The sequence below is a fragment of the Trematomus bernacchii genome, unplaced genomic scaffold, assembly GCF_902827165.1.
Source record: "Trematomus bernacchii unplaced genomic scaffold, fTreBer1.1, whole genome shotgun sequence".
Taxonomy (NCBI): domain Eukaryota; kingdom Metazoa; phylum Chordata; class Actinopteri; order Perciformes; family Nototheniidae; genus Trematomus; species Trematomus bernacchii.
The window spans coordinates 491,978-512,454 of NW_022987582.1; the positions used below are offsets into that span (position 1 = coordinate 491,978).

General features: G+C 45.0%; 1 protein-coding gene across 1 annotated transcript in view; it reads right to left on the bottom strand.

Moving 5' to 3' along the window:
- Positions 1–355: 355 nt before the first annotated feature.
- The window catches only part of LOC117480058 (glutamate receptor ionotropic, NMDA 2D), a 41,893-nt gene continuing 21,771 nt past the window's right edge, over positions 356–20,477 (bottom strand). The window contains exons 6-17 of the mRNA XM_034127215.1: positions 19,513–19,627; positions 14,726–14,931; positions 14,008–14,176; positions 12,271–12,424; positions 11,353–11,478; positions 10,328–10,557; positions 9,823–9,983; positions 8,415–8,484; positions 8,186–8,303; positions 3,936–4,171; positions 2,471–3,039; positions 356–2,359 (exon numbers count right to left, since the gene is read on the bottom strand). Coding sequence (XP_033983106.1) covers positions 424–2,359; positions 2,471–3,039; positions 3,936–4,171; positions 8,186–8,303; positions 8,415–8,484; positions 9,823–9,983; positions 10,328–10,557; positions 11,353–11,478; positions 12,271–12,424; positions 14,008–14,176; positions 14,726–14,931; positions 19,513–19,627 — 4,090 coding nt within the window. The 3' untranslated portion in view covers positions 356–423. The remainder of the gene's footprint in view (positions 2,360–2,470; positions 3,040–3,935; positions 4,172–8,185; positions 8,304–8,414; positions 8,485–9,822; positions 9,984–10,327; positions 10,558–11,352; positions 11,479–12,270; positions 12,425–14,007; positions 14,177–14,725; positions 14,932–19,512; positions 19,628–20,477) is intronic.

A 20,477-nucleotide genomic window follows, 5' to 3' on the forward strand; every position in this document is an offset into this window, starting at 1 on the left:
ACCATCCCGACCCCTGCTTGGGGTGGGACGGAGGATGAAGAGGGTGGAGGCGGGATGGGCACCGGGAGAGAAGTGGGAGACATGGACGGCTGCTGGGGTGGCGAGGGTGAGGGCTGAGGGGGATGGTCCATGGGCTGTGTGCTGAGGCTGAGGTTAGATTGGCTGCCTGATTTGGCCTGACTGGAATCTGGTTTTGGGGGGAGAGGCTTGGGGCGAGAAACCCCGCTGAAGCTGTGGCAGTGGGGGAGAAGCTCTTCCTGGCTGTGTGAAAGCGCCGTGGCTCCTCTCTTGGAATGGGAGGCGTGCGAGCGGCTGTGGGGATGGGGGTAAGGATGGGGCTGTGGGTAAAGGCTGCAGGAACACATGGTGGCTCGTCCTGCTTCTCCCCCTCTGTCTCGAGATCGCCCCTTGCTCTTCCCTCCTCTACTCTTCCACTTTTTCTCTCCCTTCACAGGGATCTTGTCCATGGACCAGTACCTCCTCGGTGGAGGGAAGGCTGCAGGGGGGGGTGGCCACTGGGAGCCGAGTCCTCCACTCCCTCCCCCCTGAGCCCCAACCTACTCCTGGCCCTGAACCCAAGAAATCAGCACCAATCCACCCTTCTGCCCGAGTTCCTAGTAACAAATCATCCCGACTGTTTATACTCCCCCCTTTCTCTCTGGAGGGGTAAGTGCCAAAGAACCAGCCCCCCCCGCCTATGCCCCCTATCCCAGCGCTGCCTCCCCCTGCACCTCCTTCCCAGTATCTTTCAAAGCGGCCAAACTCCCCTGACGAGCCCTCATCTGAATAACTGTCCTCTGCCCGGGCCCTGTCCCTCTCTGACTCAGACACTGCCCTCCTACCTACTCTCCTTCCCCTCTCCCTCTGTCTCTCCCTCTCCTCCTCTTCCTCATCATCATCATCATCCTCATCATCCTCCTCCCCCCCATCCTCAGAGTCCCACTCGGGGAAGGACGGCCCTTCTCTAGTCTGTGCTTTCTCTTTTTCATAATGCATTAACAAAGGACGCCGCTCTCCTAACCTCCCGCTGTCATCCCTCTCCACCCCTCCACTCTTTCTCCTCTTGGAGGAGGGCAACAGAGGGTGGAGGGAGGCTGGAGGAGTGTTAGAATCATCTCCTCTTCCATTCACCCAGAATTTGACGGATGCAGGGAGTTTGTTTAGGTTCGGGTAGCGCTTACTGGGAATACGAGGTCTGGAATGAGAGTGTGAGGATTTGGGACGCCTCTCCCTGCTCCTGCTACTGTCCTCCTGTTCATTGCCCTCATCTCCTCCCTCCCTCCTCCCTCGCTCTACCCTGTCTCCTTCCCAAGAATCCCGTCCCTTCTCCCCAAATGTGCTCCGATACTGAGCAGAGAACGAGTAGTCTTGTAGTCCCCCTTCCATCTCTCCTTCTGCCTCCCCTTCCCTCTCTGCCTCTCCATCTCCCTCCTCTGGCTCCGAGCGTCTCCCCCCAATTGATTTCTTCCTTTTCTTTGTCTTTAGCTCCTTCTTCTTCTTCTTCTTAACCTTTCGCCGCTTCCTTTCTCTCTCTCGCTCCCTTTCCCTCTCTTCCCTCTTTTTCCTCTTTTTGTTCTTTTTCTTCTTCTTCTTCTCTTTCTCCTTCTCTTTCCTCCTCTTCTTTTCCCGTTTGAGCCTTTCAGCATCTCCACCTGCTCCACCCCTTTCTCTCTCACTCCAGCTTGCCCACCACTCTTGGAGCTGAGACAGTTGGCTTCCCCCCCTCTCCCTCTCTCGTTCCCGTTCTCTGTCGCCCCAGGACGTGCGTGGTTTCCTGGGGGGAATGGGTGGTGGCAGACGCCCTTGGCTGAAGGAGCGAGGCCGGATGATTGAGCGCTCCCTCTCCCTCCCCCTGCCAAGGAGGAGGCTCGACTCTTCGGTCAGCTCTTCATCGTCATCATCATCCTCTCCATCTATTCCTCCAGTCCTGTCCCGTGTGCTCCTGGAGGAGCTGTAAGAGTAGGTGGGAGAGGTCGAGCGGGAAGATGAAGCAGATGAGGACGTGGATGTGGACGAGGTGGTCGACGAAGACGAGGACGACGTATAGTGCAAAGATGCGGAGGGCGAAGGAGGGGTGTAAGAGGGGCTGAGGGGTACTGGCACAGGAAGTGAGAGCGGGGGAGAGAGGGGGCGTGCCCTCCTCCCTCCTCCCTCTCTCACTCCATCTCGTGCTCCTCCCCTCCGCCCCAGTGGCAAAATGTTCTCATACAGAGGCCCTCCAGGCTCTTTAGGCTTCTTGGGCCTGCGCTTCCTCCAGAAGGATGAGGGGAGAGGGGGAGAGGGGTGTGGCAGCGGGGGTGTAGGGGGCAGAGGGGCCTGACTCTTAGAAGGCAATCTGGGAGTGCCCAGAGGTTTAACGGCCCCCTTCCCCTGACCTCCGCTGCCACCTCCCACCACCTTCTTCCCCACCCCATGATCTACGCCCTTTTCTGAATAGAAGGCCACACTGGCTGGAGGGGGCTGGGGGTGGCCCCTGGGCATAGTCTTGGGGGTCTGGGAACCTGCCTGCTGCTCCATGCAGGGCCCCAGTCCCTCAGGGTCAATGGGACCATAGTATCTCTTATAGCCATCAAGTCCCCCACCCCCTCCAGCAGCTGAAGCCCAGTTTGGTGGGACTTTCTGTGCAAAGGGTCCCATGTCAGTGATTGCCCCCCTTACAGCCAATGGGTTTGTAGCTGCAGCGGTTTTTGGCAGCCTCCAGCGATCCACCACGGCCAGTCTGCGGTCTGACCGGGGCAGGAAGGTGGAACAAGGGAGGGGTGCACCAGCTATGGGGGCATTTGAGGGACCCAGTGCAGTCCCAGAATGCACCACGGTGGGAGGAGAGCCCGGTAGAGGTGTCTTGTAGACGGGCTGTGGTTGCTGCTGTTGCTGTGGTTGCTGCTGTTGCGCCATGGCAATGACTGGGTTGGTCTTAGACGTTGAGACAACATGCGGCTTGGACGGAACTGTAACCATCGCAGTGTGGTGATGAGTTGGCAAAGTTTTACTTCCACCTGGCGTTGTTTCATCTTCAAAACTACAGCAGCTATACATGCCCTGAGAGAAAAGGGAGCACAAAACAAGAACACAGAGTCAGAGTTCAAATGCAGTGTAGCATGGAATACAATTTAATAAACAATATTTGCTGAAATGGAAATGTATACAAACTAAAAGTTTTATTCGAGATAAGGTTGCAGGAATATATTGGCAAAAGATTTAACAACATACATGCTTACAGATGCCCCACATGTACAACATACATTCTATTACTGAATGTACAAGCGAGATATAGGGACAGAGAAAGTGGATGAGATGAAAATTATAAAACAGAAGTCCAAATAAGTTCCAGTTATCAAAAGAAATGCAAGATTGCTATTTTTCAGAAAAACATCCATTCCTATTTATAGTGCAGCTGTGCATTGTTTGCCTAATGAAATTGCATACATAAATGCATAAATTACAACCACGATAGTGAAAAAGAAGACATTATTATCTGTGTGCTACAATAATCACACGCATATGGTGTGGGCTGTTTCTGTCAAGGTCACTGTCAAAGGAACAGGATATCCAGGATGTGAGCAGAATTGAATTTCAATTAATCTCCCGAATTGACTGAGTGGAATTGAATTGACCCTAGACCTCACACTTTCTCACACTCAGACTGAGTAAGAGATAAGGACACACATGGTCTTGAACATGTGTGTGCATCTGGTTACATGCACAGCTTTGGTATCAATCTTGTTGTCCTGATAAGAGTAGTTTAAGTGCTCTATAATTTTAAAACACCCCATCGATGCCACTAAAAAGGATTTTAATGGAGTTAAAACATAAGCAGTTGAAATGTGGATATAAAAATGTCAGACACTTAAACTCTGAATGCCTGCAGAACACTAAGACATTGTGTGCGCTGAACACACACACGCACATGCACACTGACAGACAAAAGCACTTACTCTGCTGATTGCCAGGAGAAAGTCCAATTTGCCAGAACTGGTGGCCATGCAGTGGCGCAGCTTCCAGTAGACCAAGTGTTCCCAGGCAAACACCAGCAGACTGAGGCCCATGGCCACCAGCAGCATGTAGAAAACACCAGCCATGTTGTCAATATCCAGTTTACTGCTCATCACCTCAATTTTGTCATTATGGCAGATCCCAGACAGCCAAAGGCGCTCCAGCATTTCAATCTCATCTGGAAGGGGGGAGGACGAGAGAGAGAAGCAGGAAGCGGGAAATGAATAAGGTTACAAGGTGGTCAAAGTAAAGGAGGATAACATACAGAGAAAGAAGAGGAGGAAGAAATGCACAATATTAATACAAAAAAGAAAATAATGGAAAGTAAGAAAGGGAAAGGGGTTAAGAAGTGAGAGACGGGATCACGTTGGTAGGATTCAGGGGTTATTTCAAGGTTGTAGAGACAGAAAGGAAGTACAGACAGACGATAGATATAAGAGGCAATAGGAAGAGACAAGGGGCACACAGGGAGACAGAAAAGGCTAATAAGCACTAAAGTACAAGTCTACAGTATTGCTTGCCATTTGCCCATTATCCAAGGTGACTTCTCAAGGTCATAGGTCAGTATACAAAAAGCAGCACTGTGTCCAAAGTAACAAAGAGGTTGGCGCCCGAGACAGAAAGAGAGAGTCCAAAACAATGAAGCAGCACTGAGAAGTAAAATGGCACCGACAACCTAATCTCAACATTGTAACCCAGAGTAAATGAGGAGAAGAGGGAGACCAGGAGCCACGGTGAGGTGGTGGGATACAGGTTGAACAAGCATGGAAGAGAGGGAGAGAGGTAACGAGAGAGTTGAGAAGAATATTTTACAAAGAGAGAGAGGAAGCGGCATTCTTTCTCTGTCCACGAGCGCATCAGGGGAAATGAGACAGACAGAGGCACGGGGCGAGTTAGAGGGAGCTGCAACAAGGGAAGCAGAGATGGAGGATGAGAGGCTGAGATTGTGTCATTATGACAAACTGCAAGAACACTCTTCAGCTTGAACAGGATGAGGGGAGAAAGAAAGAGGAAAAATTGTGAAGAGAGAGATGATGGGAAGGGACAGAGACAGAGGCAGAGGGAGAAGATCATAATCATTTAATTGTGCTGGAGGGATGGTCAGAATCTCCATCAAGGTGGTAAGCTCTGGAGGATTCAAGATTCCCATCTGTTAACCTACCAGGAACCAGGAAAGACCGCTTTACCCACCACCCTGTCTCTTCACTTATGATCTCACTGGCCTAACGAATCTCAGCTGCCCTGCTAAACCTGTGATTGGCTGCAGGGGTTGCTGGTGTAACCATAGTGATGGACAGCTGGAAGGTGTAGTGCATGATTCATGATGGAATCAAAGAGGTGTATTCTCCAACAGGACTCATAATGAGAGCTTTCTGTTACATTAATAGCAATGTTAGGATGAGCAGCCCTGCAGTAACCGGGTGTGAAGGTTGCATTTAACTGCATGTTACAGCCTCTGCTCTATCCCTAAGTCAAAGTGCTAGAGTGGGGTTTAAAAGTCACGCACCCACTTGCAACACTACACCGCTCTGCGAAAACTCAAGATTGAGCTTTTCATTTGTGTGATCGTTAACCAAGCTTGCGTAGCTTAGATGAAGCCGAATCAGTCATCTGTGTGATCTGGCTAATGTGTCTCCTGTAGAACATCGTTAGCCAATCAGCCGTGGCCTACAGCTACAGCAACAGATGGACACTGCGCTACTGCAGCCCACTGGCAGACTCAGGTAACAACTCCCTTCCTCTGATTTATTCATACAAACATACAGTCCAAGACACAAAATGCAGTCTTTAACTCCGGAGCGGAGCTCAATTGAAGAGGATTTATCGGTGTCATTGACCTTCAGTAACAGCTGTGTGTCCAAACAGGCGCCTGAAGTGAAAACAGCAAGTGTCCTAGTGAAGACGCAGATAAACAGGTAGTCTCGTGTCTGTACTCCACTTCACAAGCTCCAGTCGAATCCTTTCTCTAAGCTCTAAGTCTCATCTCCTGGCTTTCCTGCCATTTGACTTCCAGTGATTCATCTTGTGGCTCTTCCTCTCCGGCTTTTACAATCCGACTCTTTTCACCGCGCAGGTTTCTTTCCTCCCTTAGGCCTTTGTGATGGCAGTTGTCTCTAGCTCTCAGTCGCAGCCAGCTCATGCCTGCCAAATCTGACAGGTGTGTCAAATCCACACTCCACCTCTGTCGTTACTGGCAGTTCAGGTCAGGTAGAGCTGGCACACTGCAAACACGAAGCTGGCATGCAGCACAAAGACATCATTTAATAAAGGAAACTGTATTTGTGTGTAAAGTGCAAGTGCATGCTTGCATTGTGCCAGATGTGGCATGGTGCCAGACATGTCCAGAGACGCTGAGCTCCATAGTTGTTGCGCAGTAAACCATGACCTGTACAATACTGTGCTTTTATCACAACATGAAAAACCTCTCGGCATTCACTGCAAGATTTCTGAAGAGAAAAAAAAAAAACCGCCCTGCGAGCCAGAAGCTGTAATCCCAGCTTCTCACATATTTTAATATCTACTCACTGAATAATATATTATTCGAATCAAAATCCTGATACTATGCAAAAAATAGAAGGGGATCTGATAAGCGGAGAAAAAGGGAATCTTGCAACTCAGCAGTTCTGCCTTTATCAGTATACAAGTTGTAGTGAGATCAATGAACCTCCTCTTAAAGCCCTGCCATGAATCACCAGAGGGAGCAACAATACACTCACAGGGCTGACAAAGCCTCGGCGGACTTCTCTAGTGCCGCTCTAATGCAGTTGTAAAATGATATGACTCAACACGGCATGGTACAATAATGATGTAACACTGTGACATGATTTAGCCCGGCTGAAGGTGTGATGCAGACTCCTTGAGCCGCAGGGCGATTGTTGAGATGCATTCTTTGAGGGCACGCTGAAAGTGAACCCCCCCACTCCCTCCCTCCACATCCAAACAAACTAATCCTCTTCCTTAGTAATCCACTCCAATAATGCCTGCCTACAACCAGAAACCTCAGCGTTCAACACTCCCCAGATCCATCCAGCGTGCACAGCTGATGCTAAGAGGTGCACAGAACATAAGCAAGGACAAGGGAATGCACTTCAAATTAAAACAAACAACAGACATAGCATGTCAACGCTGTCTGGGCTCTCTGTTTTTCTAGCACACACACCCGTTTCTCAGGTCCAACATTCAGCTCCAGACCATGGTCTTATTTAATAGATATTGGCATTATCAGTGTGTAAGCAGCTAAAGTGTCCGCGTGCCAGAAACAGCTAAAGGGCTTTGTCCGCTACACCATAAGCAAAGCTGATTTAAAACATAAGAAAAAGCCAAACAAGCAGCATCCGATTGAGACATTAAATCCGTGTGGCAAACTGTGTAAATGGGAATCAAGCATTACTGAACTGCCAACTAATGAAAGAACAGATTATCTCTGTCAAAACAAGGACCTGTCCTCCCATGTATTAATTCTATACACATGTATTTGCAGCGGACAAATAGTATAATAATAATAGCTGTCAATTATCTAATTATTCTGTATGATCCGTTTTTGTGTCTCTGCTTGCTTCTGTGCCATCATCTCATGTTCAGGGTATTTTCAGGTGTTTCTCTTTGTTTTTGTATATATTCCCCACTTCACACTTCCTCGCTCTCTCTGTCAGTCTCAGCTAATCTGTAAAGAGTGTGAATCTGTCACCACCGAGTTGAGACGAAAACTGACTCAAACAAGTACATTTGTGTCTGCTACCAGTAACCCCATGAGCAGGAAGAGGGGGAAAGAGGGATAGATTGAGATGAGTGACATTTGAACATTCACCATCAAAGTCAAAATATATCTTCAATGCTTGAAACCAACAATAGACCCTCTTGCTTCTACATCTCCTTCCTTTTCCCCTCCTCTCTGGTAGCCAATAAAAAGCCCTACAAACCCCTCAACCATCGTCGTCAGCCCTCTCCTACACACCATTATTCCCACACAATCGAAACACCTTACAGCCATCACTCTCTCCACATCTTGCACTCCCCCCCCCATCCACTTCTCATCCTCTCATTCATCTACCCCCCCCGCCCCCCGTGTCCTCCATCCACCCCCCACCCTAGAGCTACTCTGACGCTCGTTTCTCCATCCTGTCATTTTACCCATAACCTTCCCATTGCCCCTCCATTGTTCTAATTATGTTCCCCTTCACACAGTTCTCACCATCTCCCACCAGCTGCAACAGGGCCAGGTCAAGAGGACGTTTCCAGCGTGAGTTTTTGTGCAGGGCGATACCGTAGCCTGTGGTGGCAAAAACCTTCCCCGAGCCTATGGTCATCACCTTGGAAAAAGGACAATGTGCAGAAGGGTGAAAAACTGGCCAAGAGACAGGCATATGTATGCGTTGAATTTAGTATGCGAGCAAAAGTGCCCTGTGTAAATTTGTCCTTACCTTACAACCTTCGTCCTTCCTGGCCATATAGTTCAATACTGCAGCATCATAAATAAAAGCATCCAGTTTCCTGTAAAGGGATGAAGGGAGAATACATTCATCATTTATTGGGAGAGAGGGCGCAGAGGTGTGGAGAGACTGGCTGAGGCATGGGGAGGAGGAAGAAAGGTGGATTTCTGCGATGTACCTGGGAAGAGAGTTAGGGTGCAAACATATGCGGCAGACAGGCACACGGAATGATAGAGAGGCCATGAAAAGTTAAATCATAACAAGAATAAAGAACGGTGGATGGAATAGTGAAGCAGGTTTGGCGGAAACCGTGAAAACAAGGAGAATAAAATAAGAAGGAGATCAGGGAAAGATGTGTGAGTAAGAAGGAGCGGGAAGGTGGTGGAGGAGGAGGAGGAGGGTGGTGGGGATTTATATGGTGCGAAGAGCGCAGTGACAGGAGAGAGAGAGAGAGAGGCCGAGAGAGAAAGAGAAAGGAAAAAGATTTACACACTTCAGGGGGAAAAGACACGGGATAGAGCCGGAGAGTGATGAGGATTATAAAGTTTAAATACAGACACACCGAGAAAGCACACTGGGAGGGGAAAGAATGGACCAAAAGAGGGAAATGGTAAGATAAAAGAGCAGATGAGGGTTGAGAAGAACGAAAGGCTAAGCAGTAGGGAAGAGAAAAAAGACGGCAGAAGAAAAGCAGGAGTTTCTCATTTTTGTACATGTTAACACTGAGTCATAATTGTGGTGTGGAGGCAGTGGGGAGGGAGAAATGATGACAGGGGCTTAGGAAAGAGTAAACTGGGATTATCCGACACATGACGGGTGATAGAGATTCTACTAGAAACTGAAGAGGGAATGCTGCTCGCACTGTGCGGGTGGGTGGAGAGAGAGGTGAAGGTGGAGATAGAAAGAGAGTACAGGTGGAAAGCAGAAAGTGTGACGGAAAGTGTGAGAAAAGATGTGAAATATTATTCAGAGTTGAAAAGAATGCAGCTGCGTATAATAGCCTGTTATTGAGAGAGGGAGAACATTAAAACAATTAAACGTGGTAATTGAAATAGAGTTAACTGTTTGTAGGCAGAACATTCATTTGACTTTTTATTCTTGGATTAGTACTTAATCATTTGTTATATGAGCATCTTGGTTGTTGTTGTTATTGCTGTCTTGTAAACTTATTTGGCATAGAGATTGTATCTCTCAAGAAAACAAAAATATAGTTTTAGGTTTACCACAGGAGGGTGTGAACTTTTTCTAGCAACTTTCTGTTTATCAAATCTAATGTCTGATCTTAGAAACAAAAGTTTGAAAAGCATGCTTGAATGTAAACGCAGATACACAGAGTTAGATGATCAAAAAAGAAACGGGTGAATGTGACGGAATGAATATGATGTTGAAGCAGACGGACCCAGTCTTTAGGTTCGTTATGGCGTCCTCCACTCCTCTCTGGTTGTATTTGCCCATGTACTGGTGCATGTCTGGGTAGTTGGAGCGGATGTTTTTTTCCGTGCTCCCGTTGGGCACCGTGCCAAACTTCAGAGGTGGGTACTGCTCCTCGGGATGCTGAAACTATCGGAGAAAAGGGAGGGAGACGGAAGGGGCATGAGACACACCAGGCTGTGCACCAATCTGTCTGACCTATTTCTGTCCACTCTCCAGACTTACAACACTCCATGCACAGTCAAATCATTCAGAAGAGTGCAGTGTGTGGACTTAAAGAAGCATTTAGTACTGACTTTAAAGCATTCAAGAACTGTGATAATTGAGTTATGTTAAATGGGATTTTATTCATATTCTAAATTCCCGCGCTTTAATCAATTTAACATTCAAATGCACCGGATTTGGCTCACTCTAAGACTTTAATTCTCCTTCTGCTTTCCCCCTACTTAATCAGTATTCCGCCAACGAGGTACCTTTTTGTCCGAGAGCCCTGACACTGTGTCAATGTACTCCTCCTGGATCATGAAAGCAGCCAGGTTAGCAGTGTAGGAGGCCAGAAAGATGACAGCGAAGAAGGCCCAGATCAGCACCATGATCTTGCTGGTGGTTCCTCTGGGGTTCTCCACTGGCACAGAGTTGTTGAAGACAATAGCCCACAAAAGCCATACCGACTTCCCTATAGTGAAAGTAGAGCCTCCAGCCTCTGGACAAAATAATGCAGTGGGAAATATGAAAGAGAGAGGAAAAAGAGACCGTAATGAATTGTTGTAACATTAGTTTTTTTTCTAGATCAGATCCAGCCCGTACACGGCCCAATTGTGAATTCATGAATGTGTGACTACAGATGCAGCATCCGGTCAAATGAAACTTCACTGACTCTGGCTCATTGACAACAAAGCTCACAAAGCGGTGACTATACGTTTTAAGGTTTGCAGCCTTCAATTCAGCTGCTACAGTTCGTAATCTTACAAATGATTAAACCACATGGTGCAAGTCACCATTCAAAGGGATCAAACACTCTTTATACAACAGGAGTAAAGGAGGAAGGAAGGAGAGGGATGAGAGTGAATGAGAGGGATATATAGGAGGATGACAGAGAGGTACAATTATGTAGAGCACAGCAATCATGCAGTAAAAGAGGCGAGTCGGGTATCAGGCATACTGAATATCACAGGGGTACAAACTATGCTGTTGAATAATAAATGGCTGCTTCAATATTGAGAATACTTGGATGCAGTTCAACATACTGAAGGTAAAATGTCCTCTTCGCCACACTCACAGTAAAGGATTTAGGGAAGCGCATTCAAAATGTAAATGGCTGCATTCTGAATGTGACAACTGACCAATCAGACAGCAAGATTTTTTTTTTTAAAGAAATAAAAAAATGCATTATCATACTAAATTTAATTTAAAATGTAATCCCTGTGGCAAAAGCAGCGGACTGCACGCAGAGCCATCTATCAGACAGAAAGACTGACATCTTTGATCCGTCACTCACTCTTGCCGTTCGCGAGACTGCGATTGTAGCCCACAGGGCTGAAGAACTCAAATATGAAGACGGTCACAGCTACTACGGTCAGGCACATGACGAACATCATCACCCACACCGCGGGACTGTAGGGCTCTTTGAAATAAAGCAAAGGGAGGAAATTAACATATAACACAAGGGCTTATTAAACCACTGCATTCATATATTATTAATATCATCATTATTATTTGTTTTTCCAGATTAGTTGAGATGAACCATCACTTTCACAAAGCATAATACATTGCAAAAGAATCACAGCAAGAACAAATACAGAAATACATTAATTTGTAGATAATGTTAAAATAACTATGCGAAGTGACAAGATCTGTTCACAATTGTTCCTTTAAGAGCTTTAGAATCAGACAGAGAGGCCAATTCTCTTAGTTTCAAGTCTTTTTGAAGGCTATTTCAAGTGCGGGAAGCAGAGCACATAAAAGCTTTCTTTCCTAGTTCAGTCTGTGCACTTGGAACAGACGAGAGAAGACTCAATATATGATTGAAGACTAAAACTACAGTCAGATTTCAGATCATGGTAATTAAAAACTGGTTTATAGAAGGATCAAGAGCGTTTAATAACCCTGGCACATTATGTACTATATACTGTATACAAAGGGAAAGAGCACCATAGGCAGTGAAAATAGCTCCACCTAACACTGCTTCTCTTTTAACAATCATCTTGATGCAGTCTACAGGCCAATAAATGTTTTCCCGCCGGAGCCTCGAGTCTGCTGACAGAGTGAAACTACAAGTTGTGAAGACACGAGCAGCAGTAAGGGCTAATCTAGATGTAAGGACCAGCAGCCAAAGACTGCTTTATGCAAACTCAACACTTCCCGATTAGATTAGATTCTGTACATCAGCGGGGCTTCTCACACAAACACGCCTCACCTAAGAAAGCGGATGGTGATACAGTTCCGTTGCTACGGGAGACCATGACACTGATCCCCGTCTCCACAAAGGGGACGGAAAAATCCACGACCTCCGACCTCTCCTCATTGATAGTCAGCGAGCCAATGGCCATGTCGGCTCGCTTGTACACCACCTACAGGGAACGAGAATCAGCGTGAGACACAAATCTAATAATGGGTAATTCCTGTGGAGGTTTCAGAACGACAAAACCAATCTTTTACAGTTCACAAAGGTTTATGTCCAGGTGAGATGGTGACATTTCTGCACCCTGACCCTTTGTACTTCCTCAAATATGCCTGCATGGGAAAAGGCCAAGGATTCAATCTGGTACAAAGACTGAACACGTGTCTCTTCTGCATCTCTTTAGCATATAAAATGAGGGTAGGGCCCTTCACCCCCCTGCCACCATCTACAAAACCTGAAAACTGCTGTGTGTGCTGATTGTACAAGTGAAATGTTAATCTACATTAGACATGGCACATCCGCTCTTCAGAGCAAATCAGCAGAAAAATAAAGCGAAGCGGAAAGCAAAGCACCCTCCCCTCAACTTTGCCAAGTCTCTGGATTACCTGATCAAAGAATGGCAGCTTTGGAACATCTGATCAAAAGACAGACATTAGTTTTTGTAAACAAAAATTGCTTGGCCTTTTGCATATGAAAATAGATTCGACTGACAGCGCTGGCCCCGGCTCAAGTTATAAATGATAGAGCAGGAGAGCGTGGTGGAACTGTTGGGAACCTGTGACAACTGGCGTTTGGCAAGTTTCCTCTGGGACAAAGATAGAAACAGCGGGCTGCTTCAATGAAACAGCAGCGCCGTATCGATCCCAGTATGTGAGCATGTGTGCGCGCTTGTTTGTTTGTGTGTGCCTGTTTCTGTTTTTTTTTAAGCCAGCATCTCTGTTTCTTTCTTGATGGGAGATCATGAACCCCAGTGTGTATTGCTGTGAAAATATCAAGGACAAATCACAACTAGCCAGGGGGTGTCTGAAAACGTGTGTGTTTTTGTGCTTCTTCATGTTTGTGTCTGTGCAGATGAACAGACTGTAAGAGACTGTGTGCTCGTTGCATATGTTAGCCATCTAACTTCTCTGTCTAAATTATGTAACTGTGCATTTTTTAGCCTCCATATCAGTATTTGTGTTTGCAAATGTGTGTGGGTGTGTAATAAATGACAGCTGTCTGAGTGTTGCTAAGTTTTAAGTGGCCATAACTCTCAAAGCGATTGATGTGGCACACAGCGTCGAACTGGTCACCCAGGTCCCAGGAACAGAAATATTACTATGCAGCTTCTTGACTGAAAAAGCAACGAAACATATGTGGAGGCATAAATATAAACTTACACACACTCACAGTCACACACAAACAACCTTCACAAGAGCGCAAGTGACCGACATTGAGAACACATTGCTCACAAAGGCAGACAGGCAGAACCACAGGTACAGACACGTACAGCACACACACACACACACACACACACACACACACACACACACACACACACACACACACACACACACACACACACACACACACAACACACACACACACACACACACACACACACACACACACACACACACACACACACACACACACACACACACACACACACACACACACACACACACACACACACACACACACACACACACACACAACACACACACACACACACACACACACACACACACACACACACACACAGGGACTTGCCTCTCCAATCATTCCGTTCCAAACCCCATCAATTTTCTTCCCATGTTTCCCATTGGTCACTAAGTAAAGGTCATAGGTGAAGCCGACAATCTTGGCCAATCTCTTGAGGATGTCAATGCAGAAGCCTTTGCAGCACTGCTTCATGGGAGCCACGCCCTCATGGATGACACTGTGAAAGAGGAAAAAACGTTTTTAAAAATCTGAGTAATAGTGTCAAATAATAAGCCTTAAAAGTGTGCATCCTGAGTGGCGTGTTATAGTCTGAGAGGAAAGGAAAAGGAGAAAAACAGAATGAAATGGCCACTGCGGAGAGATATTGTGGCCCATCAGTTGGTGACAGGTTTGATCGACCAGTGTAGGATAGGTGCCGTCATCCCTCAGAAGCTGATGAACCATAAAGCTCCACTGTGGTCGTATCTGATTCAGGAACCCTGAGTCATTCCACTGATCCTCTGGAGAGCAGTCTGTTATTGATTATGGTCAGGGAGTGAAGAGACCACAGTTTTGATAAGTGATTGATGTCACTTTCACTGGATGCCATGATGGGAGCTGAGGAACTCCATTCATAACACTGGTAAATAAAGTAAGGGCTACATCTCTGTCTTTTTCATTTGATCTCCTTGATGATGATTATTATGTCCAGCTTTAATAAACATCAACATCAAAATCCTAGTTAAAACACTGGGACCCATAGACCTTAGATCTAAAGGACTCATACCTGGCGTTAAGGGGTCGTCTGCAGGGCACCGAGTCACGGATGCAGGTCCCGGATGCAGCGTCTGCCAGCTCCACAATGACAAATGGCCGCTCCTCCAGTGTGACAACGCGCAGGTGCTGGGCATCGTCAGGTGGTTTAAGGAATGGCCCGTAGCGGGACCATGCCGGGTACCGGAGCCTCAGCACGCCGTTCTCCCACCAGCCTACCTGGAGGAACAGACCAGAGGAAGATAAGAGAGAGGTGGAGCACATTTCAACGATAAATATCATCCATTAAAAGAAAATATGTATGGTACATCCAAGTAAAACAAGCTGATTTGGAAAAAAGGGGTGACATGCAGTTTTCCAGCCGTTTAAGAACCTGTATTTGGCTCTTAAAGTTGTTTTTATATAGGAGGGAATATACACTTTCAATTTTGACATGCGAAAATGACCAAGTCTCTGTGATCAAGTAGCTAACATGTTCCGGCGTAACACAAGTCTTTTGCACTGATATGGTTATTCCAACACATACAATCACGGTTGCTAATCATTCTTGAGGGTCGACATGCTCAATGTCTAACAGGAACGTTAAAAGAAAGGGTTGGAAATAATATTGTACCTCAGCATTTGGTAGAAAGATTGTTTCTAGCTAAAACTAGCTTTGCTCAAGATGACGAGTTGTGAGGAGTCCATTTGTGAATTTAGAACTCGGTACGTTCCTTCTTTAATTCAGTCAAGCTGTGTGATCAATGTACTTTTAAATTCGAAATGTATTAAAGTGTCTATTTGATTATGATGAAAAATAAAGCTTAGATACTTGGTCAAACTGAAACACCACTATTAAACACACAACCAGTTTATTTAGGAAAGCTACAGATTAAAGCTGTTTAATTAGAGCACTGTTTTACTGATAACTCAACATTGGATTTAAAATAAATGTTCCTTAAATAGATGAATAAGGCTTTTTTTTTTTTTAATAAGGATACAAATACCATAACCTTACACATTTTCTTAGTCACACTGAAAAGGTAAACACAACAAACATTAACACAACAAATCCCTTGCAATACCAATAACAACTGTATGAAGACATATACGAAAAACTAATAAATAATACTTTGTGTATTTGAGAAGGTTATTGTGCCAACTTCATATTTGTTTCTCTAAATATCCAAAGTTATGTGGGTTGGGAGCAATTTCCTGAAATATTTGTGTATGTGCTGATTGATGGGATCACAGGAGTTATTCAGATTTGTTTGTACTAGAAATTCCCCTAATGTAAAATCAGACAGTGCCATATAATTATGTATAATAGCTTTGAGTAGGACGAAAGTAACTATTAGATTCATGTTTGCACAAACAGTGGGCTGTATTGGAAAGATATGGTGAACAGAAATCCACTTTTCAAACCTTTAGGCCTTTCAACATCCTGGGAAAAAGCTTAATGTAAACTGGTGTCAAGCACCCGTCAAAAAGCATTTTATATTTTTGAAAAGCACATTAGGGACTCTAAACAGGGATTAGATTCATGCCCCACAGATTTGATTTCAGTATGATTTTATAAGCTGTTTGAGGCTGATGTTTTGAGATGACATTGTGTTGTGTCCACTGTTGACCTAGAATGACTGCCAAGCCTCCCTCTGCTGTATCATTGTCTGACCCATCTCTTTGCATTGGTTAAATGCCCTCTGGATGTGATGGATGCTGTTGCCCGACATATTCAGCCTTTCCAAAGCAGCACGAGTCGAAACCACACCCAAGAAGATTCAGTGCAGAGTTTGTTCTCTCTTTTTTGTGTGAACCTTCCTCTTGCAGCATCGCTTGACACATCTTGCCATTATCACATGATAAAAGTCTCGTCTACAGTAAGGTGTCAGGACAAGTGCAACAGAGGTGACGCACACAAAAGACAGTGTGCGTACACACAAAAGACAGTGTGCGTACACACTGTTCACCCAATCTTACAGACACACTGTATACACAAAGAAATACATAACAAATATACAGTCACACACGCAAAATGCTGAAAAGAATTTGTGTGCATAAGCAGGTCAGTAGAGTGATGTAAAGTTTGGCAGCTGCGATTAGCCTGCCTCTCTGTGTAATGTGCTGGCAGGGAGAAGAGGAAGAGGTGGCAACAATGACAGCATTTCGACTGCACTTCGACCGCAACAGACATTCAATCAACACACTCGGGAAACACAGACAGGAAACAGATTAGTGTGTTCTCCTATGAGCTCTAGCAGACACAAATCCAGAAAAATACACGAACATCAGAAGAAGAAAAAATACTACTTTGGACTCTTCAAATGGCTGGAATATCTTTCGGCAGAGAGAGTATTCTGGCTCTCGGGGCAAAAGTTGAGTTCTGGGAGCCTCTTGAAACTTAAAATAATATCCCTTAGCAGCTGTGGGGCGTTAATAAACGTTAATTATATCACGGTAATATCCTAGAAGATCATGCTGTATCTGCATCTTAAACAAGCCATGCTAATGCTGGACAACCTTCAGTACTAGTCTGCAGTGTTTCAGTAAGCTAAGCTGGGTGCTCCGGGGCTCTAGGTAATGGTGCAGTCATTGTAAAGAGAACATTAAATATTCAGGGAGAGCCAACAGCGTGGATGTGCATAATAGGCAGATACAGGCGTCTTATCCTCATTGTGTGCGTGTGTGCAATAGGGTTTATGCAAGAAGGGTGTAAGCATATGTGTGTACGCAAACACTTTGTGCCCTCATTTGTGCGTACACATGTGAATGTATGTATGCAAGTTATAGGTGTGGGTGTGTATGTGTGTGTGTCCATGTGTGTGTGGGCGGGTTTTGTACCCTGGGTTGGCTCAGAGTCGAAGGACCAGCGCAGGAGCTTCTAATTGAAAGGGATTTGAGGGATATGGCAGGAGTCAGCATGTTACGACACGCTGAGACTGGACTCTGGTGGGCTGTTAAAACCAGCAGGAGGCTGAGAACCACCAACGTGTGTATTTTGTGTATGTGTGTAACCTTGTGTGGGTGCATCAGTGATTATATGTGCAGTGGCAGAGTGTATGTTCTGACAGTATACTGTGTGTCTTTATGCATGTACAGAGTGGTGTTGAGGTGCTGGTGTGAGGTTGAGAAAATGAGCATTGCTCTCTCTTCTGACACTGACAAGAGTAAAATCCCAAAGTATTAAAGGGAAAACATCTCCAACAGGTGACAAGGCCTCGTATTAAGGATTTCCGAACAAACCACAGCTTTATAGAATATGCATGACACGCTGGGGTACTGGAGCTTGACGCACATACAGTTATGTAGACACTCTAACATACAAAACACAACCAGATGGTAATGACAACTAGAAATCTTCAGCACTACTTAAATCTGTATTTTATTTTACAGTGAAATGCCTGGTAATACAGGCAGCACAGAGGACAAACAGCAACTATTGATCAGAGCAACATCAGAACATTGCTTTTAGTAAGGTGACAAAGAATGAAATGTATGAGTATGTATATCTATTGATCTGAGGATAGGTTTTACATTTCTAAAGATTGTCTAAATACTCTCTCATACCCATATGTACATTTAAAGACTACGATTTTTTCCTCTTTAGTGGCGTGAAGTGTTTCTTCCTATTGTGTAAAAGATGGGGGACACAATCTACAGTCCTCTCTCCATCTTGTAATGCATAACATTATAATATCCAGCCAAAGCTACTGTAGGTAAAGCTCCAACAGTCTGAGTTTTAGTAACATCAAGTCTGTTTGAACAAAAACACCTTTGTGCTACTTTTCCTCTGCTGCATTTCAGCAACATTGCCCACTGAATCACAAAGAGGCAAATTCATACCAAAGAGAATAAACTCTTGATTTGGATAATTCAGACTGCTGAAGCAGTATTCATACAGTATTAGCTTCACCTTGGAAACACATTTTTTGCACAAAACTAAGATTAACTTGTGTAGATGTGGATTGTTTTCCTCCATCACTTTCGCTAAATATAGGCATGCACATGTGTTGTATAAGGACAGACTTAAAAAACATGTTCACCTATCCTTTAATCTTGTGAGGATTTTATTTTTTCACGGATTATCTGATCAATTAGAATCTCCCAGAGGCCATGGTGATGCTTGTTTTGTCAGACCAACAGTCCACAACCCCAAGAGGTTCAATTAACAATTATATAAAATCTAAAAAACAACTTTTTACATTTTACCATCTGGAAATAATATTTGCCCTGCTAAATAAATAGTAATAGTTAAATGATCTATCAGTCATCAGTTATAAAGTGATTGCTCTATGATTGTATGTGTGTGCATTGTTGGTTTTGTGTGACAGCGCTTTAAGCAGCAATAGCAGAGTTACACAGAGACAGCAGAAAGTGAACAGGCACAGCAGGAGCACAGAAAGCAGAGTCAAACGGTCAGCAGCAGACTTCCCTCCTCTGCCTCGGGCACTGATAGCCAAAGTGAACTTTACATGGATCTGACCCACGCGACCTGACTACTCTCACTGTCAGGTATATATTCTTATATCCGATGCCAATGCAGCACAAATCTGCTCCTATGGCTCGCATGGAGAGATTAGGCCTCAAGAACCAATCAGCAAAAACCTGCTCTGGGTCCAACTGCTAGTCACTTTTGTCCTTGCAACAGAGGACACATGTCCAGTTTCTCATGTATTCCAAGTTAAACAGTTTATGGAATAAAAAAGAATATATTTTGTGCATTATATGATTCAACTGAAAGCATGTCCTTTTCTTCTCAAAAGTGAGACTCTTCATGCTTGAGTACTCATTAGTAGCAATAACATGATATCATGTCCTTACATCTTCCCATCCACGTCCAGGTGTCCAGGAAATGACATCGAGGAATGGGTTGGCCAGGTAACCGTCCACATTGAAGGAATAGTCACGACCACCAAGCGTTATGTTGCCGAAATACCTACATGGCGATGGATGGGGGCAGAAGGAGAAGTAAGTAAATGACCAAAAATATTATAATATTAGTATATTAACCACTTGTTTTATTAGAGGAGAAAAAAGAAAAAGGGCTGTTCATGATGCAACAGTAAGCCTGTCCTATTGTCTCCCTGCTTGAAACTAAATCACAGCACCTCTGTGGTGACAGTGAGGGCTTCTCTGTTAATCAAATCTACAGACAAATGATCAGACGTACAGAATTGTCAGGATCTTTGAAATCAAACGACTGCTGCTCTCTGAATCGGCTGCGAGCTCTTTAGTTTGTCTGATAATAACACAGGACAGACGTGCTAACTGTCGCCTCATGTCATCTTGCTGGCTTCAAAACAAAACCCGAAAGCCTTTTTTTGCATGACAGACAGCCTCATATGGCAGAGCAGCTTGTAGTTACAGAGAGTGAACAGCAGGTAGCACTGCAAAAAATAAAAAATAATAAAAAGGCAAACATCTCTCTCTCTGTGTTCGACACAGATTATAAACAAAGAAGAAAGAGACCATTAATCATTCCCCTGTAATCGCCACGCTGTTTGCGCTGTGCTTAAATAACTGTAAATAAACAAATTCATTATATGTTTGTCCCATTAGAATGACCACACTTAGAGTAGTCTCTCTATACAAAATCATGTGTGAGGTGTGCATGTGAAGCAAGACGATCCAAGAAGATAATACATCCACTTGCACTACCTGTTAGAGTGTGCTGCTGCTGCCTGTTTGCACAGCCTACGAGGAATATATTAAAGCCAGCTCATTAATATACATGAGACATGGTCCGCTTGCTACAGATGCTGGGGTAATTTTGCCAACTCACAACT